The following is a 23849-nucleotide window of genomic DNA, read 5'->3' as shown; positions in this document are numbered from 1 at the left end:
TCTGGATGCCTCCTTGCTTTTCACTGCTTTCTCTTCCTGCCCCCACCTCTTGCACAGCCCCATGAAGCCAGCTTCTCCCTCCAGCCCACACTTCCCAGCTTTTCAGTTCAGTTTCAGTTATTCCAGGATATCCTAGGTGTGGTCTGGGGACAGGAGGCACATCTCTGTTTCTCTCCCTTTCCATGGTTGCATAGCTGAGCTCTCCATTTATATTTCAACCTGGTTTCTGCTCCACGGCCTTCTGCGTGTGTGGGGCAGTGCATTTGGAGGCACAGTCTTGAAGGTCCTGCTGAGGCTCCTGCTCAGCCTGTGGGGCAGCTGATTCCACCTGTGGCTCCTGGAAACCAGCAAAATCCTTGAACCTGTGAAGCCAAGCGGCAGACACAACTGGAGCACATGAATACAGTGTAACACCCGCACTGGGACCCTGCTCCTCAAGGCCAGTGGCCTTGCAAGCAAAACTAGAATACCACTGCAGTAATTTTCTATTTTTCTTGATTTGATTTCAGTTTCTTGTGCAGGAAGGGTAATAAGTACATCAAAGAATGAAAAAATAAAATGTAACAGATGGAATTCACTAATTGCTCTGTTCTCTGAAAAGCAGAAATATTCAGACATATTCAGATCAAGCTGTAGAGCCTGGCCATTGTTCAGTTGCAAAGTCTCACACTTTTCATTTTTTTAGAACACCATAGATGGTAATAATAAGTACATCCCGACGTCAGAGATTTAATTTGAGCATGATTGTTTATCAGGAGGTGGCTTCACAGGCGATGGAAGAAGCCCAGGAATGGGTATCAGCGACACGATCTCTGATACCAGCAAAGAGGAAAGTTTTAAGCTTTTGAAACCCTTGAGCTCTCGGCCAAAGGCGCAGGACAGACAAAACCCCGCCGAAATCCCCACACGCGGCCCGCCCCTCAGGCCCCGCCCCCCGCCCCTCAGGCCCCGCCCCCTCAGGGTCGTTGCCACGGGAGCCGCGCGGGGTCGCGCACGCGGCGGCGGGAAGATGGCGGCGCCCGTGTCGCTCTGTCACATCGCCTGCTGCGCCAACCGGGTGGGCGGCGGCGCCGTGGCCTGGGGCCGCGGCGGCCTCCTCGCCTTCGGCAGCTGCCACGACGTCATCCTCTACGACCCGGCGGTGAGCTGATGCGCTCTGGGGCGGGGCCGCGAGCGGGGCCGGGGCCAGGGCCAGTCGCTGACGCTCGGTGCTGTCTGTCCGTCTGTCCCGCAGGTGAGGCGGGCGGTCGCCGCGCTCCGCGGGCACTGCGGCAGGGTGAGCTGCGTGCGCTGGGTGCGCCGGCGGGGCGGCGGTGAGTAGCGGCCTTGCAGCCGCGTCCCTGGGGTGCGGTGCGCGGTGGGGCCGGGTCCCCGTGCTGGGGAGAGCAGGCGGGGGCGGCTCGGCAGCTGCGGGTGCGCTGGACTCTGCTGGAATTGGGGGTCTGCGGCGCTTGCAGTGCATCCTTTCGCCTTAGGCCCGGCTTCCCAACAGGGATTTTCACAGAATCGGTTAGTTTGGAAAGTATCTCTGAAATAATGGAGTTCAGCCTATGACCCAACACCACTGTGTCAATTAGACCATAGCACTGAGTGCCGCGTCCCGTTTTTCATTAAATACCTACAGGGACAGTGACTCCACCACCTTCTTGGGCAGCCTGTTCTACTGTCTAAGCACCCTTGCTGTAATGATATTTGCCCTGATGTTCCTCCTAAACTTGCCCTGTCGGGGCTTAAGAATGTGTTCTCTCTGCTGTTACTTGCTGTCTGCGGGAGTAGACCGACCCCCACCTGGCTCCTCCCTGCTTTCAGGTGGTTGTAGAGAGTGATAAGGGCCGCCCTGAGCTGCCTCTTCTCCAGGCTAAACACGCCCAGCTCCCTCAGCCACTCCTCATAAAATGCATGCTCCAGACCCTTATCAGCTCCATTGCCATCTCTGGACCTGCTCCAGCACGTTAGCGCCCCTGCTGAGTTGCGGGGCTCAGAACACAGTAGTCGAGGTGTGGCCACGTTATAGGTGTGTCTGTAGGAATGTGACCTGCCAAAGCCAGGTGAACTGCCTGCTAGGTGAGGGGGTCTCTGCTCCCAGCCCCACAGCCATGGGCACCCCAGGAGAATGATTGCCTGGGGCTGTGGCAGCTCACACAGGTCGATGGCTTGTGCTGCTTGTTCTGCTCCCAGTCCCTTCAGTAAGGTTTGGAGTTTTGCGTGTTTTGACTTTGTAAACTCATTTGCAATGCCTTTTAGCAATCTCTGATTATAAAACTCTGAAATTGCATAGAGGTTGTGTGCTCAAAAAAACGAATCTTTAGATAGATAGAAATGTTTGAGACATTTATAAGGCTTTTGCTGAATAGTAATTCTAGGATTTAACATTGCTTAGGGCAGAATTTTTATAGGCATATATTCTTGCCCTTAGATGTTTATGGAAACTCACTGAAAAAGAGAAATGCAACTGCTTATTAGACTGCTAATGTAATGTGCTACTTTCTTTTTTTGAGAAATACTGAGGTGCACACATGAGTTTTTTGATTGTGATGTAAACTGCCATCCTTTCAACAAGTTGTGCTGAACCATATTCTTATTAAAAATTATTAAAATAAGTTGTTTTCGGGGAACTTGGGAATTAAATTTTCTTGTGAAGCTTTGAATTCTGTTTGTTTAGATTTCTCTTGCCTTATTTTCTTTTCTTCCAAAAAGACCAAACAAAACCCCAAAAGATGAATTTACACTGTTGGATTTGAGGGTCTTTTGGAAAGGTATTTTTAGCACTTTCATACAGAACTTTAAATAGTCCTGTGAATTTTCTCTTTCTGTTTTCCTAGGGAATGTCTTTGCTCTTAACCTGTTCTGCACAGTGCAACTCCTATTAACCATACTTTATTTTGGTGGAAACGTTGGTTACCAGTGATACTTTGTGAGTAGTAACCAGCAGAACTGCTTATGTTGCTGTTACAAAGTTAAGTGTACACTGAACTAACCAAGACATATTTTTTTTTAGCTTCTGAAACAGAGTTAATTTCTGGTGGATCTGATAAACAACTTATTCTTTGGGAATGGAAAGATAGAATAACATGGAATAGTCAGGTAAGCAGGAATAACCTGTTTTCAAATCTTGCTCCATACTAGTTTCTCACCTATGACAAATGGTCTGTTTTGTCTGTATTCCTGGTTCATACTATTTGTTTCACTTGGACTGGTTGTTTGTTTTTTGTTTTTTCTTAATTGAACATGGTGTGTATATCCTTGAAATTGTTGGTACTCTATCTTAATATGTTTTACTACAAATGTTTTTTCTGTGGTTCATCTTTTTCAAATCAACATTGGTAAAGAAATTAGCTAACCTGTCACTCATTGAGTGGATTTGTTTAGGTGTCTGAAAGACCCATGTTCTTGACTCATCAGCTTTCTAGTCTCACATGACTGTTTTCTTTAAATCACCTTAAAACTTCTAAACCAGGAGGCCCATTCTGAGCTGGCATTTTTGGTACCCTTTTTCCTTGTTTCCTTATATCCATTTCTAGTGATTTCTGGTCAACCTGTGCAACGGTGTGGGGTTTGTATGTAGATAGTCTTACCAGGATGATATACAAGTTGAAGTAGATGTTTAACAAAAATGAAAATTTAAAAATTGGTTTTTGTCAGACAAATGGAGAAAAGTAAGGAGACATACTAATTTATTGTTTTTACTGTAGAATGTAAGGCAAAAGATTCAGTGTTGTATGAAAGAGCCTTCAGAATGACCTGGAATTTTGGTGAAAAAAACACTTTATTATCTAGCTTTTAAAATCTTGCTTATTGGGCCCTGGATTGTGACTGTCTGTATAGGTAAGCCATTTCATCATCTGTCTCAAAGTAGGTTATTAGACTTGGCATTTTAAAATGCATGAGAATTCATAGTAGGGGTAAATGCACCTACTTTGATGGGGAAAAGTTCTCAGAAATAAGTTATTTCTGATCCTGATCCATTGTAACTGTTCATGCATTTATTTGAGTTAACTTACAGACTTTTTAATAAACCTTTTCTGCTGATGTGGTACACAGCCATATGGCAAAAATTTCTAAAGAATGTGGCTAAATGTGCACATTTTAATGGCAGTTCTAGACTAGTGTAAATTCTTAAAAACAAAGTTGTGTATTGAACCAATCAAAAATTCTTACTGGGCCTACCAGGCTGTATTTTGGAAAGAGATGTCAAGTTTGTCTATGATAAAATTTGGATAAATGCTGGATGCCTTGTGGTTGCAAAATTAAAAGCTTCTCATTTTGATCTTTGTGTTAATGGGGAACAGATTGCAAATTGAATCACTTGTATTCATTGTCTAAATTTAGCATTTTTGTTTTTCACGTTGGCATTTGAATGGGTGAAAAGCTGTTTTGGTTTGTGAGGACATGCTAAACATTGCTGCTACAGCTGCTGTAGCTGCTGCTTATTCCATTATGTTCTCTGCTCTTTCTCCTTCACTAAGGTTCTCCAAACTTTTGGGAGATGTTCCTCAGGGTAAGGGCCAAAAGAAGGAGAAAAAGGAAGGAAAACTGCTCTTTCTAATTTCTATGCTGTTTCCAGCTTCCCTGAAGGAAGGGTGAGGTTTATGTAGTGTACACAGGAGCATTTAATTCTGTTCATCTTTGAGCAAAATCTTACCAAGTTAATATTCATTGCTGCTGTATCCCTTCTCTGGGTTTCCTGGAATATGGTCTAGCTTAAGCACAGCTTGGCAGATACTCTGCCATTGCAGGTACAGAACTCATTTTCAGTATTTTTTTTTTTCTTAAAATGGCTTTAAAAATTCTCTCATGTAAGTTACCAGAATTTAAAACTGTGATATTTTCTCACATGTTCAGGTTGTGAAAAGCATTCCTCTCAAAGGCCACACAGAAGCTGTTTTTGCTGTGGATGCTGTCTACCAGTCAGGTGAACCTGATTTAAATCTGCTAGTAGCTTCTGCAGCCTCTGACTCGACTGTGAGGATCTGGTCTCGGCATGGTTCAGAAGGTAACATTTTTTTAATGTTAGGGATAACATACTGGCTAAGTAAGAATCGTGAATGCTTATTCATTAGGTATTAAATACTAACATCTTACTAATGCAACTAGAGAAATCAAACATTGATTTCTCTTCAGACTTTAGTACATCAAAGCACTGTATTACTCTTTAAAAGCCTTGGGTCAGATTTGTTCTGCAGAATGATTTATCTTTATACTTTATCAGGGTTGTGTGGCCTGAATTTACTTTATCATAAGCTGAATACATATTTTAAAATAATCTCAACTATTGTTTTGCTCTGTAATGTGGAGACAGACTAGCTGCATGCATGTGTGAAGTAAAATTATGTAGTAAAATGATTAATGCTGACATTAGAAAGGTGATGTTCAACTAGTCACTTGTTTTTTCCTGTTGGCTTGAGTCCAGTGAAGTTTGGGATAATGGGATCTTGACTTTCTGTTGAACTAGGACTTTGCATGGACATACGGGAAAACAGCATTCTAAAATAAATAAGAAATAAATTGGGTAGATGATTGAGATTTAAGGTGCTGTTTACTGGTTGAGTTGTAGTGGTTGCATTTCTTCAGCTATTTTCTTCCTTCCCTGGTGTGTTTGAAGATTTCATATTGCCTTGCCTACATAAGAGAAGTGGGAGTTGCCAATCTACAGTCCCATGTTCTGGAAGGCATTTTTGGTGCTCCCAAAGAACCTCATGAAGTCCTGTCTTTTTAATTTTGTCATGCTGGTGTGGGTTACAGTGGGAGGGACTAATTCTTCTGCTGTAGAGATTTTTTTTCTGCTACCCTCATTTGTTCTGATCTGGATGGCTTACTAATTTAACCATTTCCAGGATCTCAGGGTGGTTTGCAGGCTTTTGCTCATCTGTCTAGCTGCTGTTGTAGCAATCAGATTCCATTTTTTTTTTCAGGATTTTCCTGTGTTGTGAATGCTGTTGCCACAGGATATATTTTGTAATATTTATTCCTTCTAATGTGTTACCACAGTGAAGCTGTATAGATTTAATACTCAGTGTTATCTTCTAACTCAACTGATTGGATGAATTTTTATGGCCACACAAAAGATATTATTGTTTAGGCTTCTGAAAATCTGTAGATTTTTTTCAGCTTCTTAAAATAAAAATGGGTGGGAAATTTTAACTATATATTACAGAAGGAAATGACAGTGTAACTATAATAATTACAGTGAATGAGATCAACACTGTCTGTTCCTGTTTTCCAGCTAAATGCATTGAAATTCTGCAGTTTGGAAATGGATTTGTTATGGATCTCTGCTTATCCTTCTTGCCTGGCAGCGATGGTAAGTAAAGCTGCACATCTTGAATATCAATGCAGGAAGAAAAATCTAAGAAATCCCCCAAACAGGTTTTCAGTTGACTGACTCCAGACCTGTGTACCACAGTTTTGTGTTCTATGAAATCTGCTTAAGCTGGGTCTTGTATCTAAAGATTTTCTCTGAACTCTTCTTAGTAATTAAAGACACAGACTGATTACAGTGTCTTCAAAATGGCACTCAGATGGAGTTGACTAGCTGAACTCTTGAGCTTTAAATGAGGTAGCAGTGCTGTAAATGAATGGGATAGGATAATGCTGTTATTTCCACCTACTCCTTGTGGTACTGCTGCATGTTTGTTCTTGTTGTAAGATTCAGAGAAAATCTGAAGGCCTGCATCAAAAACCATAGGTTCCCAAGCAGTGTTTATCACCTACTCAGTCTCAAATGTGAAAAAATTGAAATGCTGAACTACTTTAACCTGACTGTTCAGTATGGTTTATGTGGCTTTCTGTTAACAGAAAGGTTAGGCTTTGTAAGCTGCTACAGACACATTCTTTTTGTGCAAATAGGTAGAAGCTTTTTTTTTTTTTATAAAACAGATATATCCTCAAGCCAGATACATGTGATGAATTAAGTTTGTGTTTAAGTATCATTAGTCTTTCACCTGGATGGAGGCCTGCCCAGCTTCCATCTGAAAAAATGCTAAATTTTCTTACTGTATCTGGAATTTTCAACTCTTTGCTGCATGCGTTCCACACTGATGTGTTGTTTTGATTATATGTCTACAAGCATACTTTATTATATTTTTAATTCAGGGAGCTATGAAAGCTCTATCAGGATGTATTGTCCCATTTGGAAATGCCAGTGTCTGTTTCCAGAGCCTGTCTGATACCAAAAGCAGCATCTGTGTCAGTAAAGAACATTTACACCTCTCTCTCTCTCTTTTCATGTAAATACACTAACATGTGCTTGTTAAGGTGAAGTTAAAAGGCTTGAGGATAAATTAAAATCATTACTGCAAGTGTGAATATTCTTTAGAAGTGAGGTGCCTGTAGAAATGTTTCCTGTAGAAATCTTTAAAGGGTTTTTAATAAAGCTTTGCCACTATTTTCTCCCTAAGCCTAGCATAGTAGTCCATATAGTTGAGTATGTTAATTCCGAAGACTAAATAAAGTAGCTTAAAATATATTATTAAAAATATCTCTGCTGATCATTTGTCAGAAACATTAATCTCTAATGGCAATTTGGAATTTTAATGATCTTCAGGGAAAAATGATCCATGATAAATTTAGGAGTTACTCAGAAATCTTTATGAAGGTTAAGTTGTCAGCTGCACAGAGATTCAAAGAAGTTTTTCTCTTGAGAACAATCTGCATTTCTTAAGTCAGGAACTAAATACAGAATTACTTTTCTTAAAATTGTAAACTACATTTCCTGAAGCATTCACAGTAACCTCTAATTTCACTAAGAAAAGAAATTTGAGGCTTGCATTGAAAATGGATTCATGTGCAATGCAAGGTTTAACTTTCAGAGGATGTTCCTGATGCCTAGGATTTAACTGTCCTTGAAAATAAATTATTTAAAAAAAAATTGGGTCACTTTTGTCAAGAAGTCGAACAGGAAAAACTGATAGACTGCTCATAAAAACCTGACCAGTCATTTGCAGCTGGAATGCAGCTTAAACACTTCTCTGGCAGCCTCTTTGTTAAGGAGTTTCTGTACATTTGCTCTTTAGCCTTGAAGAAGAGCTTTGTGCAGGTTTGGTTGCTTGCTTGCTTTTTGCTTTGCAGTGTTTGCACAAACTCTGCTTCTAAAATGCTGGCAATAGGATTTACTATTTTACAGATCTTGATCAGCCATTTGTCATATAATCTGATTCTTCCTACCACCTGGATAATTGCTAATGATGCAGCTTGGCCTCTGACAGCAAATAATTGTCTCCTCTGAATTGAATTACAACTGGTGAAAAAAAAAAAGAGCAAGTGAACTTGGAAAAGCTCTACTTATCCAATTTACTTATTTCCTCTGCAGGACTTTTATCTTAATCAGATCCAAATTCTAATACCCCAAAGCACTGGAAAACTGTATACTTGTCCATTTTTGCCAGATATGTTTTTCTTGATAGAATTTTTTGAGTGAAAGTATTTGCATTTGTCTGCAATAGCAACTAAATCATAGTTCTCTTAGATGTTCTTAGCTAAAGTTTCATTCCATTGAGTAAATATGTAAACACAGTAATGGCCCATAAAATGTGTTTCTCAGGAAAGGATGATACTGTCTTCAAGAACATCCATAATATTGTATTTTGAAGAAAATGTCACTCCTGCCCAATTCCTGTGAACCTGATGACTAGGTCTTCATTCAAAGCAGCTAATCACCTTTAATCCAAAGCAGGTTTTTTTAGGCCTATTAAAGAGAGGAGGAGATAGAGGTGAAATGCGACTTAGAGGTTGAAGAGAAGAGGCAAGGGATGGAACTATAAGAATGTGGAATGTGGCTGAGAAGTGCAAGAGGAACAGTGGGTATTTAGGCACAGATTGGGTACAAGTAGAAAGAAGAAATTAGAATAGAGGATAAACATATTATGAATATCCAAGTTGATTTTTTTTTTTTTTACTATCCATAATAAAGATAAAATTATCTGTATGAAGGGATGTCACGAAGGCTTTTTGTTAAAAGTAGTTGATTTTAGTTAAATTTAGTATCTTTCATTTTCTACCCAGACTTGAGAAATGCAAATATCTAACCCTTAACATATAACTTATTCTTTCACAGTTTTATACTAAATTGATTTGCTTTTACTGTTTCAGTCCTGAGTAGTAACACTTCCTCCTTATGATGTAAAAAAAGAAGAGTGGAGTAAGCTTTAACTATTTTTCCTCATCTTCTGTTGGACAGAGGAGCTAATACACTGCCTAACTTCTCTTTTTTTAACCTCAGACATAACTTTCTCTGGTTTGATTCAGTAGACTTATAGGGTCTGTGCACTTTCTAGGTTAGCCAGTGCAAGTGAACTACTGTTCAAGACTTGAGTAGTCTTGAGTGAAAAATGTTTCATTGCTTTCATGTTCTTGAGTACAGATAGTGGTCATCTGTCTTCCATTTTTGGACTTTTCATTTGCTGTGTAATAATTATGTTAACTACATCTAAACTTATCTTAATTGATTTAGGAACTTGAATTGCTTTAGTTCTGAGTCATTTTGTTCTGTTCTTTCTTTCTGTATTTAGAGCAAATGCTTGTTGATATCAATACAATTAGCTAGAAACTCTTGATACTTGAACTTCCTACAGATGAGCTTGAGGCAAACTACTCCTTTTAGCATGTTAGATATTTATGGATGTTATTTGCATGTTGAAATAACTCTTGAGTCCTTTGTTCTTAAGATACTAATTTATTAGGCAGCTAAGGTAGAAAACATTTAAAAAGTAGTATCACACTAGCCTTAGTATTGTTATATTTTGATATATTTCTATATTGATTTTTGCATTATTTATATTTTTTCATATCCTAGAATATTAGAACTTATAAAATTGAAGACCTTCTTTTCCTTTCTAGTACCAGTACTGGCTTGTGGTGGTGATGACTGCAAAATAAGTTTGTTTATACAGCAGAATGGTCAGGTAATTACAATTTTTGTCTCTTGTTCAGAGCATTACTGAGTTCTTCTGCTTCTTTTCAAATGTGCTGTTGATTTTTTTCAAGTTCTTCACCAAGTCCTTTCTGTCTCTACGTAGCCATCACATACAACAACTCTTTTCCAAATAGTTAATCAATTTTTCTAGGTAGTGATGAAGTGCACATACAGAATATTGAAGTTGAATTTAGTGCATGAAAGTTCTAGTTTTTCTTGATTTTTTTTTTTTCCCCCCCTGTGTCAAGATAGCCTGTTTCTATTCCCACTGATACGAAATAGCTGCGACTGTCCTTCTTTATTAAGTATCCAGGCATCGAGTTGTTAATATGGAAATTGTTACTTTCATTCTATAAATTATTATAATGGAACTGTTATTACTTCTATCCAAAGAATTTTATGTTTGTTGCCAAGTAGGCCCTTTATGCTTGACTGCTTTTGAACATAAAGAAAAAGTATTTTTAGGAGTATCCACTTATAAAAGCACATTTTTCATGTGTTATTTGGAAGCTGACAGTTTTTAGTTTTTCATACAGATAAATATTCCTTTTGAGCATTAGAAAAACATTATGTCCTCTCTTGCATCTGTTCAGAAGTTTTGTTAGATTCTAAAGCATGTGTTGAGTGACTGTTTTCCAAAACAGAACTCAGCATCACTTCTTTCTTTTTCTCACTCTCTTAAAAAAAACCCTTCAAACCACAAATGCTCTCCCCATGCACCAGTGAAGCTACCATTTAAAACCCCCTTTTGAAACTGGCATAGAAACACTTAATCTCTTTTTTTTTTTTTTTTTTAATGAGAGACAAAAGCTACTTTATAGGTAATTTTGCCAGTTTGTGTTGCCATGTACAGTAATAAGATTTTTTTGGTTGCTGTTGTTGTCAAGTAAAAGTACTAATAAGTACTTCATCCTCTTTTTCTATGTTTAATGATTTCTTGACCACTCAGTAGAACAGAAGGGTGCTTGGTTAGATTTTTGATTTTTGATTTTTTTATTTTTTCCTGTGTAGCTTGTGACTGGTCATTTTAATGAATTCTCTGGAAATTAGTAATGGCAGAGTGCCACTCCTGATTCTCAATGTGTTAAAGAGACTTTTATGTCAGGGACTGTGCAGTTGGTTTTTCTCATTCAGAGTTTGAAACTTGTTTTCTTGTATGATTCATGTTAACAAATTATATACAGTTTGACTGCCAAAAATTTTCAGATATACATAACTTATTTTGCCCATTGTTGGCCAAACTTTCCAGTATAACAATAGTCTGCCATTTTAAAAGGCAGTCAGTCTGTGAAGGGTAAAGGAAGTTAACTTGAATAAACAGGTTCTCTCAAACTTTATAAGCAAGTTTGTGCTGTCTTTTTTTGGAGGTAGGAAACTTTATTTATACAAGGGATGAGCAATTTTGGTTTGCATGTGTTATTTTTCACAATTTCAATTTCAGAAAGTATTTTCACCAGCTGTTGTGGCAGAGTTGTTGTTCAGAATATCTTTTAAATGAAGTGGGACTTCTTGTTAGTGTCTTCTTGTTGGTGTCTATCTTAACTTTTTATCTCTTTTAGCTAAGTGTACTGTGCAGGCTTGTGTTGTGCTTTACAGCTATTAACAGAATTAAGACATCCTTGCAAGCCTTCTGACATGAATTCCTGCCTAGCTGCTAAATCTCATTCATCAGGTTTTCTCAGATGTACTGACACCTTTTTTTATGGCTTCTTAGTACTATTAAAGGTATTTGAAGAAAGTGTTACTATAGCCTTGTCATTTTTTTACTGAATCTTGGCATAGGAGAGTGATTAGAATCTTTTTCGCTGTGGCATTCCCTTGCTGGTAAGGGCCTGTAGCTCTGTCCAGTTAATTCAGTGACTCTTGTAAAGCACTTCCTTCAGTTAATATCCTCAAAAAGGTTATGAATGTGAGTATGAATCCAGAGGTAGAACATGCATTCATAACAGGGCATTCTTATGAAATTTAAAGGGCACTGTTAGACTCTGAGGGAGGATGAGGCATCTTTACTTAGCTAACTAATTCAGGCTACCTTTTGGTAAACTCCTTAATTTTCCAGTCAAAATGTACTTATTCATTAAAAACTGCTTGGTTTTTAAAACTGAGTGGGCATGCTTTACATCTTTTGATGCTCCCTACCCATAGATCCCTTACTGTGTTAAACAGTACAGAGAATGAACTCTTGGCTTTTCTGACTTGCTGGAAGAGGGTATTGATTTATAAAAGTATCCAGGGAAAAAATCTTTCAGAAACCATACTATATCTTGCTGCTTGAGATACAACATCTACAGATGTGGCCTGTGGAAGGCAAGTTAGTCATCCAGCAGATTAAACTAGTGTTTTTTACCAGAAAATTTCTATTTGAACTTCATTTTTCTGAGACGATGGTGCACTGCGTGTTTTGAGTTCCTGCCAAGTAGTTTGGCATAGTTGAGAAGTGGAATACAGGGATAAATCAAAAATAATTCAAGCTCTTTCTGATCTGTTAAAATTAACAGCTGCATAGAGGAGGGAATATCACATCTAGTGTCTGCTGGAGAAAAAATGCTATTAGCCTGGTCCTGAAAGAGATGTACCCAAAGTGTGGGCAGGATTGGTTGTACAGAGTGTGCTGGGCACGTCCACAGCTTCATTAGTTGTGCTACCTACAGAACAACTTTATCCTTTGTTTAAAAGGAAAGAGGCCAGATTGCTGCTAGGCAAGAATATTCAGAGATTAGGTAAGGGGCATGGGAAAGCCTGAGAAGTAGAGTCAGACCAGGAGGTTTTTTTAAACTGTTGGTATTGGAACTTCTTAAGTATCCAGTGAAGATGAAGTGCAAACTGAAACAAAGAAGAAATTTGAGACTCTAAAAACAAAGTCTGTAAAAAAGAGAAGAATGACACCTCAAAACACTGGTGTATATGCAACCTAGACAATAATAGAAACTTTGACTGAATCACCTAAAAATAATGACCATGTGCATCTACACAATCCTTTTATACTGGTTCAATTTTAGAACTGAATGCATCTGAAAAAACTGGATATAGGATGCCAAAAGACAAAACTTCAAAGAAAAGGGCAAAAACAATACTAAAATCCTAGCATAACATCATACACTACTCCTTGCTCAGTTTCAGTCGACAGTTTTTATTTTTATGGGAAAAAATATCTTGAAAATTGACAATCATAGAATCTTAGAATATCTCAAGCTTGAGGAGACCCATAACGATTATTGGGTCCAACTTCTTGTTCCTCACAGACCACCTAAAACTAAATTACATGACTAAGAATGTGTTCCTCAGCTTCATGGCATCATCCTTCAGTGTATGGTAATAGCCCTTGTGCTCTCCTGGCACTGCTCAGATGGGTGCAGAGTGCAGGATGATGTTGCAGGGATGGGAAAGACAGCAGCACGAGTTTCTCATTTAAGGGACTGGATGCATTTACAGAGATTTGGGGGTATCTCTCCTCAGCAGTAATGCTTCATACACCATCTGGTGCTGGTATTACTGCCATGAGTGAATATGAGATAATTAAATTCAGCAGTATCTGCCTTAAATCATGTGAATAGTTCAATGGGACTGTTCAATGTAAGCATATAAAAATTAGTACAGACTTCTAGCTGGCTGGTTAAGCATGCTTGTTCTGCAGCATGCAAGAACTGTATGCTTGACTTAAAGCTAAGTACTGCCTAGCAATGTGTTTGGGAAATGATTTAGAAATCTGGGATGGTATTAATAATCTCAAAGTAATTAGTTTTGCTCTAAGGGAAAGCAAATGGCTGCTTTTCTTAATGGATATCTTTGATGTAAGATGAGGAGGATAATTTAAAAAAAATCCACAAAACAACACCTTGAAAAGGGAAAGTGATTAGATGTGTGTTTAGATTAATATTAGAGTCAAGTTTCAGGTGATACACACACTGTTTAGCATTATAGGAACCATAAAAGAGAAGGGTGTTAGCAACAGTTCAGCCTCAACCAGTCTTTCAGTTAGAAATAAACTTACCAACTAACCGTGATGGATATAACATATCATGCATTTTGTCAAAGATTATATAAATGAATAAATAAATGTGTTTTATCTATTATCTGAAATATCAATTGCTAAACATTTTTTTTATGTATTACCAAAACCATGTAATCTTCAGAAAAATCTTTCATCTCACTTCCTGGACTGTTTCTTCCTGCCTTTACATATAATGTGTTGGGTGTTTAACTTAAACATCTATTTGGAATGCCCCATCTGGAAGGTGCCAGTAGTTACAGAAGTGACCAGCCAAATGAGGGTTAGGTGGCTGTGAGAAGACATTTTTAAGACCTAAACTTTCTGATTTGCAAGTATCTGATCAGCTTGGTCTCATCATATATCCTGTTCTGGTTATCTATCTCATATATAGATGGTTCTGTAATTTTAGGAACATTTTACATGGGCACATAGTTACAGGAGAAGGGGCAATGGCTAGGGTAGGCTTAGTGTAGATATTAGGAACAAATTCTTTACTTCCTCCTTTACTGTGAGGGTGGTGAGGCACTGGAACAAGTTGCCCAGAGAAGTTGTGGATGCCTCATTCCTGGAGCAGCTTGAGGCCAGGTTGGATGAGGCTTTGACCAGCCTGATCTAGTTGAAAGTGTCCCTGCTTATGGCTGGAAAGGGTGTATCTACATGATATTCAATGACCTTTTCAAATGAAACCATTTTATATTTGACTGAAGATGTGTGATGAGGAGAGGCAGAGTAGCATTGTTTGATGGGAATGTGGTTTTGGAGAATATCAGAAGTGTTGGATCAAAAAGAGGGACACCAATTTCTGAGTATGGATTTTTTTTCATACACATGCAAATTTTTCCTTTTATTTGTTTCTTTTTTTCCCTGTCACAGATTGGAGGAGAGACCTCTGTTGCAGACTTGTGCTGGTAGCAGAGGCTGACATTTAGTCATAGCTCTAAGTAGGCCTAGGTAAGGGATTTAGTAGAATATAATGCCAGAAATAATGTGTTATTCATATTAAACTACACCAGTTTTAACTGTAACAGTTACTTCAGACATTTTACTTCAACTTGGAATAAAAAAATGTCATGGAAGTAGGTCTGTTTCTGGGCAAAGAAAAGCAGAAATGGCTTAAATGCTATGTAAGGAGTAAATAGTGATAGTAAATAGTTTGATTCAATGCATGAATCAAAATAAAATGGTAATACTACATATGTAATAAATGAAAATAAATTACTAGTGAAAGTTCTTAAAAGAGAATCCAGACTGGGTTTGCATTCTGGTGTTCCTGAACCTGTGTTCATGTAGTTTTCTATAAGCAGTTCTTGATGTACACCTTCCTTAGAAATTTTCTTAATAAACTTAAAAAACACAGAGAATATTTCCAGCACCGTAACTGATTCTTATTGATCATCTTATATTGCAAATTTATTCTTGAAATAATTTCAAAGCATTTACTCTTCTTTTTATACTTGATTTCACTTGTATTCATTTTCTTCATCATCTGCAGTTGCATCCACTTTACACAAATGCAAGAAATTACTTGTCACATCACACCTGCATTATGTTATTTTTTGTGCATCACTGTAAGCCTGATAAACTTAAAAAAATGTCAAATGTATCATAGAGACACTGTGGCCTCCTGAAGCTGTGCACCTTAAATTCACATCCTTTCCTGCTTTATATATGGGAAATGTTGTAAAGTTATGTGTGCATATCCAATGGTGGCAAAACCAAAAAGGCTTATTTCAAATCTGTGTGTAAATTACAATCCTTAGCAGTGGCTTATTTTTTCCCCCTGTTTCAAATAATCAAAACTATAAATATAATAAACTTGAAAAACTAAGGCTTATTGCTGATATGTGCATGGCAATTGGGTGCATTTCTATGATGTAACAGGAGTTTTTATTCAGTTTCAGAAAACGTTAGTACTCCCTGGCCATGAAGATTGGATAAGAGGCGTTGAGTGGGCAGTCTGTGGTCAGTATGAAAGATGAATAAAGTGAAATAGTGGTTTAATGGCATTGCTAGTGTTTTACCCCTCCAACAGATGACCTTGATGCACAAGAGCACCTAAGGTCTTGTGGTTGTGATATTTGTTTTCCTGAGGTGGTGGTAGTTAATATTAAAAATCAAGATGAAACTTTGTTTCCTTTTAAAAATATTTTTCTGGCTTTCAAGTTTGTTTGTCTGACTTAAATGCAAACAAATTGAGGTTTTAGCAACTTGTCCTTTTCAATATACAACTGTCTATATCTGAGTGAGGAAGAGTTGGCTGCTTTTTCAAAGTGGGGAGAGTAGGGGGAAATAGTATGTTTATATTTTCCTGTTTCCTCCATTGCCCTTTTTATTTTTTTAATTGGGGAATTAAGAGAAGAATCTTCGCAGACATTAATCAATAGTTATTGCAATGGCACCAAAAAAATGGAATTGGAGGATGCTACAAGCCTGAAGAAAGGAAAGAGGATTTTGGCAGGTATTGAGACTGATAGAATTCCAAAAGCAAAGGGCATAAATAGCAGGAAAGTATCACATGTAGAGTGCTTACCATATCTTCCACATCTATAAGCAGGGACATGTTCATAGTGTGTTATAAAATAGTAGAGAATTTGAATGGGAAAGTTGTTGTTGTTCAAGTAAAACTGGATGTTTTTATGATACCGTGTACAATAGGAAAAATTTGGATAATGCTGTTAGGTGCATGTATGAAAAGATGGTAGGTTAGTAATGACAGTGGTTGCAATGAAGATGTGGCTCTTTTTTTTATTTTTTTTTTCTCTTTCTGAAAACAAATAGGTGAAGACCTCTTCTTAGCAAGCTGTGCTCAGGACTGTTTGATCAGAATTTGGAAAGTATGCGCAAAATTAAAGCAACTTCCAGAAACTGAAGATGATTCCATAAAACTGAAAGAGAATATTTTTACTGTTAAAGGTAGGTAACGGCTGTGAGATTCTCTGGCACAACTTTTCACTTGTGTATCTTAGTTTGGTTTGTTCTGTGTTGACTGCATTGTTTTTAGCTGTTAAGAAGGCAGAATTAACTGTTTTAAAGCCAAAAGTTAATAATGTATTACAAGAAATGGTTAAGCAGTGAGAGAGCTTAATACCAACATGAGTTGTTACTGTTATGCATGTTCCAAATACAATATGTAAAACACTTACTTATCTGTGGGAGGGAGGCTGTTGTGTGGTTCTCCCGTTTAGTAGCTTACCTTTCATTTTCTTTGAATTCAGTGAATTAAGAGATGCTGCTGTTACTTAAAGATAACGTACCAGAAAGAAAAGATAAGTATGTGCAGGCTTACTTTGTGGTCATTTAACAAGGTCTTTAAGCATGGTAACATCAGATGCTTGCATTGCTGACGTTGTAGGGTACATTGTTTGGCAACCTAGTTAATATAATGAAGTATGTGATGATCTGTGTAAAAAGTGCTCATGATGCTTCCTGCAAATCCTGATTCATTGTTTGAAATATCTTAATGTTTGTGTTTTCAGTCATTTGGAGATTGAAATATGCTAAGAGTATGCATAGTGCCAATTTGGAGCATTTATTTCAATACTGCCTGAGAGTTCTCCAGGAATTTTGAGAGACCCCTCTAAGGCAATACACTAACCTGTGACCATCAATCCGGTATTCAAGGCTTGTGCCAAAGTAGGATTTCAAGGAGCTCTTCTGTGTCAGGAAGTTTGAGATATTGGCAGATGTTGAAAGCATTTGATTACTTTCACTAAAGATATCAGAAATTACCTAGTCTTGGCTTTTAGAAAAAAAAAACATACTGTTCTCTGATTTCTGGTAGATGCTGACACATCATATGCAGTTTCTTTGGAGTCTGTGTTGGCTGGTCATGAAAACTGGGTGTATGCAGTTCACTGGCAACCTTCATTATCCAAAGGTAAAAAGATACCAAACACCAGCAATGTTAATTGTCATATACATAAAGTACAGTCACATGTCTTTGTATTCTGTTTGCATATTCACATCTTCCTGTAGACAACGGCAGTCTTTAAATTCTGCAAATAATGTTGTATGAGTAAGCAGAGGTTGCCTTGTACTCACCTTTTCTTTAAGGAATGAAATTAAATAACAGAGCTGTAAAAACTTTATTGTATTTGATTTGTTGGTTATGGTGTACAAATTAGTTAATCAGTATGAATTAATAGCTCTAACCTTGATTACGTGTAGGTTACATGTATTTGAAATGTCTGTTCTTCAGAAGGTAACCATTACCTCAAGAGCTCTCCTTTTGTTTTAATAGTGTGGATTCCTGGAGTATCAGTTTTCTTGAGCATGTAACTTTAAGGCATTAGTGCAGACTCCCACTGGAACAGTTATTTATAGTTAAATTTTGTATTTTGCCTGAGTATTTATCTTTTTTTTGAAATCCTTAAATTCTGACAGCCTTGTTTGCAGTACTGTTTTGCTGTTATGTGTTTACCTGGCATATAAGGGAAGGAGATTCTTTATTTAACATTGCACAATCAGAACCCTTGAATGTTTGTACTGGCAAAGGTGTCTTTTTTTCTGATGTATTTTAGAGTTTCTGATGACAGGCGACTTCAGTGGTACAAAGGACAGCTTTGCTGGTGTCTGTACAGCACTTGAACAGCAGTTCAATTACAGTGCCATTAGAATGTCAAAATACATGTAGTGAAAGACACAGGACTTGCTCTAAAAATATTGGGTTAGTTATCTGGTCCTTAAACTTTTCTCTTTTTTTTTTCTAAATCAGACACCAGTAAAAGATTTAGAACAAGGTTTAGGTGCAATGTAGGCCTGTCAGCCTTGCACTGCAGTCTGAAAACTGTCCTGTTAGACCATGAAGTTTTCCAGGTGCTTCTGCATATGTGAAGCTGCTTGTGTTGTGACCCACCCAGTGTTGGGTTCCCAAAACAAATTTTCATTAGAGAAAAACTGAACTGAGAGACTTATTCTCAGTGCAGAAGGTAAGGTGGGAAGTCTGTTGTTAACATATCACCTCATGAGATGCCTGCCAATATCTCCATTAGCAAGAAAAGTTCCTCAGTGGTTTTCCTACAGGTTTCACAACTGCAGATGAACCAGCTCCCTCTTTACAATTCTGTGTTGGGCTTTTTTCTGGAGTGTTTCACTGTGTTTTGGGGAGCAGTCCTGAATTACTGTGTGTACTACAGGTTTGCTAGAGTCTACTGAAGTCAGTAGCAAACCTAACAATTTGGGGAAAAACCCCCTAACAGCGAATACAGGACAATGATTTTAAACTAAAAATCTCTCAGTAAGAACATACTTAAGGAATAGAACTGAGAACTGCTGTGCATTCTCTTTGTGAAACTCTAGCTTTTCTTCCAAATTATATTTAATTCAATAGAAGTTCAGAGTGAGAAAACTGTAGAATATGGTTGTTCTCATGTATTTTACTCTTTTTGGGTGATTATGGCTGAGAATACAGTATCTCCTAAAGAATGCCTGGCAAGAATGCCTGTGAATTTGGCATATAAGAACTGCATTGCATGTCTCTGATGCTGAACAGTTTTTTACATGTATTTCAGTATCACCTAATTTCTTTAGAAAGTGTGCTCTTAGGCTGTAGGATAATGATTTTCCTTGTACTGTAGATGGCAGCATGCAACAACCAATGAGGATATTATCTGCATCAATGGACAAAACTGTGATCATCTGGGAACCTGATAAAGAATCTGGAGTCTGGCTAGAACAGGCAAGTGTTAGTCTTTCTCACAGTATATACTGTATTCAGATTGTGTTTCCATCATGTGGGTATTTTAGGGATCAAAAACTCTAAAATTCTGTCAGAGAAAGGTGAAGTGTTTTCTTGCAAAAATACTCATTCCTATGCTCTGTTGTGAGTAAAACTGTATTTCAAAAAAGGGATACAATATGATTTTTATTGCTTTTCTGTGCTCTTACTACTCTATTAGGAGTTTATAAGGGGTGTTTGTGCTCAGCTGTCATTCATAGTGTACAAGGCAGGGGCTGCATAGTAATGGTAAGAGGTGGAAAAAACCCTCTTGAACTATTTGCAGTTCATGCTTGTGGGAATGTGACCTGAGCAGTTACTGCAGAGGAGCTGACATGCAATTCACAAGCCTGGTGTTACTCACAGTAACTTGATCATTGGCTGTGTCATTGGGTTTTTCTTCCATTTGAGCTGAATACTCATGTGTCACTCATGTAGTATTCTAAAAGCTCTTCTGATGTGGATCATCCTAAATAAACAAGTAACACAACCAAACTTCTCTAGTGCTTTGATTGATGTCTTTTCAACTGACCTGCTTTTCCAAATTGCAGTAGTTCAGTTGAAGCTGTTTGTGTTATGCCAGCCATTGTTTGTGATATTTCCTGTCACGAAGAAAGTTCCAATCATCCCTTGGGTGAAAAAGTGAGAGTTACAGTAGGTTATTTAATTTTTCCTCTGTTACATTGAAAAGTTCTGATGCCTTTGTGCTTGAAGTAGAAATTAGTCATAAAAGACCAATCGCATAGAGATGCCATTTGATGTCCCTAGGTGTAACACGTAGTTGTGGCTAAATTCACAAGCTTCTGAAAACGGATAGTGCAGTAAAGCTTGTTGCAAGCTGTGGTTCTTTAATTTTACATTCCCTTTGTATTGGTTTGACAACAAATGTGCAGCTTCAAGTTCAGATCAGACATTTTAACTGCAAAAACCCATTTTGCCTCAAGAGAGGGAAATCTGAGCTGGAAGCCTGCAGGGAGGAAGGGCACAAGGGGAACATCCCAGTTTCTCTCTTTCTAAAGACATCTTGTTCATGATAGCATGATGAAATTCATTCCCCTGCTCGGAGGTGAAACTAGAATTCTGCCTCTAGCATGGCATATCAAAGTCACTCCAATATGAGTGGTATTTTTTTTTTAAATGAGTGCTAATAAAATGGAACTTCTAGTGCAGTGCCATTTAAAATAGGACATTGGTTCATTTCATTTTGATCTTAACAGAGGCTATATAAGAATGGAGGAGTTGAAAGCTTGAAATAAATTGTCTTAAGTCTTGAATAAAACTTGGAAATGTAACTACTTATCTTTTAATAAAATTTAAAAAATGGAAGGGCACTAGAGCAACTGTCAGCCCTGTGTGTATGCATATGCACATACATGAGAAGTCGTAAGAGAAGCACCAAACAGAGGCCAGCATATGCCATAGGAGGAGTGTGGATCAAATTGCAGATGTTCATGGGGAAACGGGGAAATGAAAATATGCTAGAGAATCTTGGAAATTATTCTTTTCCCTACTTATACTTGGGAACTGCTGTTTGTTTGGATCATTTTTCTGTATTGTGCAACAGAGCAGTAGCCAGGCAACAGATGATAAAGAGCTGTTGCATCCAACAAGCTGGACTGAAACACTGAACATTTGGATTTGCATCTATCTAATGTAGTGATTTCTTTCCATCGGGGGATCCTATCTTGAAATGTCTGTGAAGAGAGGCTCTATTCAGTTGGCATGCAGGTTTAATTCCCATGACATTTCACTCTTAACTTTGCAATTAAAATACTCTTCAAATGTGTTTGTATGTAATTTGAACTCTTGTCTGTAGGTAGTTTTCATCTCATGAAGTAGGAATGATTTTGTAGCAGTGGAAGGCCATTTTCATGGATGTTTCACTTCTGTTCATTAATTTAGGTACGTGTAGGTGAAGTGGGTGGCAATACTCTTGGATTTTTTGACTGCCAGTTTAGTCCAGATGGTTCGATGATCATTGCTCATGCTTTTCATGGAGCACTACACCTTTGGAAACAGGCTACAGTTAATAAGGTATGTTGTTTTTTTTTTTTTTTGTTAGTAGTATTACTTTAAAGAACTGTACTTTTAAGTTATTTGAGGTAAATTTCTGTTATTAATAGAAAAGTGTAACAGTATAATTTAAAATTAGTGATTGAAATAGACTTTTTCTGAGTATAATATTCCATAGGAGTCTCACTCCTGCATAGAAAGGAGGTTGAAATCCTCTAGGCTCTAAATCCTGTTTCTTACTGTGGAGATCATGAAGTCAGTTGAACAGGCTGAACTCCTTTGTGGTTGTGCTTTGTGCACAGCTGAAGAAACACAAGTTTCTTTCAGATGGGAGCAATACAAGACTATTTGTCTCTTCAGCTTCTCTTGACTTCTAATAATTTGCTGTGTTTTTCTTATTTTCTTAAGCACATTGATACTTTTATTTTGCTTAGAATGTGCCAATCAGTCAAATGAAAAATTCCTTACTTCTTTGTGGAACTCTTTTAATAGAAAGAATGGACTCCAGAAGTTGTGATTTCAGGACATTTTAACAGTGTAGAGGATGTAAAGTGGGATCCAGAAGGAGAGTTTATCATCAGTGTGAGCTCTGATCAAACTACAAGGCTCTTTGCTCCATGGAAAAGGAAGGAAGAGACAGAGGTATGATCTTCAAAGACTTTGTGAGTGTGGTTAAGGGGATTTCGTCAGTCTTGTGTTTGGAATGAGTTTGTCTAAATATAACTCAAGCCTTAAAAGTTCCCCAAGTGATGATCTGTTTAAAACTGCTTGGTTTGGTAATCGAGAGTGTGCTGTTTTCACTTTAAAAATACTAGTGGCAGAGTTTTTGCAATCAGACAGTATGATTGCAGTTCAGTCCTGAGTCCATGTCTAGATTACCTTCAGTTAGTGTTCTTGCAGTCTTGAGAAACATGCTCTGCAGTAATTCAGAAGGAGGAATACATGACTGATACTAATAACCACCTATTGCAGTGTTTTAACAATTGGCTACACTGCTGCGGCTGACAGTAAAGAAACGCAAATTTGGTTGTGCTTTTTTACACTAACATAATCTAAATAAAGTTCTCACTGTATTTTTTTACATTAATTTGGTAATGACTCTGTTTTACTAGAATGATTATCTGAACTACATGGGTGCAGCTGATACCTGTCCTGTTCTAATCCCCAGCCAGCAACTAAGAACCACACAACTGCTTGCTCACTCCTCCTGCATTGAGTTGGGGGAAAGTCTGTTTAGGAATGCATAAGTTCCTGTTTCTTGTTTCTCATGCATTTTCCTCCTCTACAAATACAAGCTTTTCTGACAGAACACTACCAATATTCCATTCAGGAAACTGGCAGAAACTAGACTGGCTATAGTCGTGTAAGGCTCTGTGCCATTAATTGGGGGAGGCTATTATAGCTGTCTTTTCAAAGCTTCTGTAATGTAGAGCAGCACAAGAGGTATAATGTTTGTGAGAGTGAATTTGGCATCAGTTCTTTGATTTTCTTCTTCCAGGCCACACAGGAGTGGTGACAACCCTTGTTCGAGAGCTATACTTTGCCTTGTGTTGTAGGAAGGACATTTCCAGTTTCCTTCCCTGATTTTTAACCTGATCTCCACTCATGAGGGTGCATTAAATATATTGAAAGAAAGTTCAGGGCTAGCATGTGATGTAAGTTGGCAGCATTCAAGAATTGTCAATATCACTTTCTCAGTGACCTACTGAAGTACCATTCTTTATTATGTATGCTGCTTGCTAAATTGTAATTGTAATCCTGTCTTCAGATAAGAAGAGTTTGTTGCACTATTTGATTTTTTTTTAAAGAATGAATGCTTTTTTCCTCTCTGAAAAATAATCAAGCCCTTGTAAAATCAGGAGGTTTTGTAGGATGTCTCGAATTCCCTTTCAGGTCCTATCAGAAACTTCAACATTCAAAACTCAATTGAATTTTTAGTGTGATATGTGCAGTCTACAGTCAATATAATGCCTTTGCCTATATTCATATGATATCTAGTCTTGGCTACAGGCATTGGAGTACTGAAGTAGTTATTTCAATTAATTCTTGCTCTTCTAGTTCAAAAGTGCACACTGAATTTTTCCAACTGAAGTACCATCCAGGTGAAGTAGCAAATGACACTTAGGAAAAAAAATCTCTTCATGAAAGTGCATTTGCTAGAAAATAAATGTGTTTTTTTTTTTTTTTTTTTTGAGAGTAATTTTTCTCATGTGTAGAGT

General features: G+C 37.8%; 1 protein-coding gene across 4 annotated transcripts in view; it reads left to right on the top strand.

The window, feature by feature from the left end:
* Positions 1 to 966: 966 nt before the first annotated feature.
* ELP2 (elongator acetyltransferase complex subunit 2) overlaps positions 967 to 23849 on the top strand; it is a 35963-nt gene continuing 13080 nt past the window's right edge. For 2 of the 4 annotated variants that reach the window (XM_079300326.1, XM_079300323.1), the window contains exons 1-12: positions 967 to 1141; positions 1235 to 1313; positions 2999 to 3084; positions 4843 to 4993; positions 6224 to 6301; positions 9835 to 9899; positions 15797 to 15863; positions 16680 to 16814; positions 17683 to 17778; positions 19478 to 19578; positions 21520 to 21651; positions 22123 to 22272. In XM_079300326.1, coding sequence (XP_079156452.1) covers positions 1010 to 1141; positions 1235 to 1313; positions 2999 to 3084; positions 4843 to 4993; positions 6224 to 6301; positions 9835 to 9899; positions 15797 to 15863; positions 16680 to 16814; positions 17683 to 17778; positions 19478 to 19578; positions 21520 to 21651; positions 22123 to 22272 — 1272 coding nt within the window. In that variant the 5' untranslated portion in view covers positions 967 to 1009. Of the gene's footprint in view, positions 1142 to 1234; positions 1314 to 2998; positions 3085 to 4842; positions 4994 to 6223; positions 6302 to 9834; positions 9900 to 15796; positions 15864 to 16679; positions 16815 to 17682; positions 17779 to 19477; positions 19589 to 21519; positions 21652 to 22122; positions 22273 to 23849 lie in introns of all 4 variants that reach the window. The other 2 variants (XM_079300325.1, XM_079300324.1) reach the window with 2 other exon arrangements.

Source organism: Erithacus rubecula, assembly GCF_903797595.1.
Source record: "Erithacus rubecula genome assembly, chromosome: 3".
NCBI lineage: Eukaryota > Metazoa > Chordata > Aves > Passeriformes > Muscicapidae > Erithacus > Erithacus rubecula.
The sequence above is the reverse complement of the archived record's forward strand: the minus strand, read 5'-3'. Positions and strand labels throughout refer to the sequence as shown.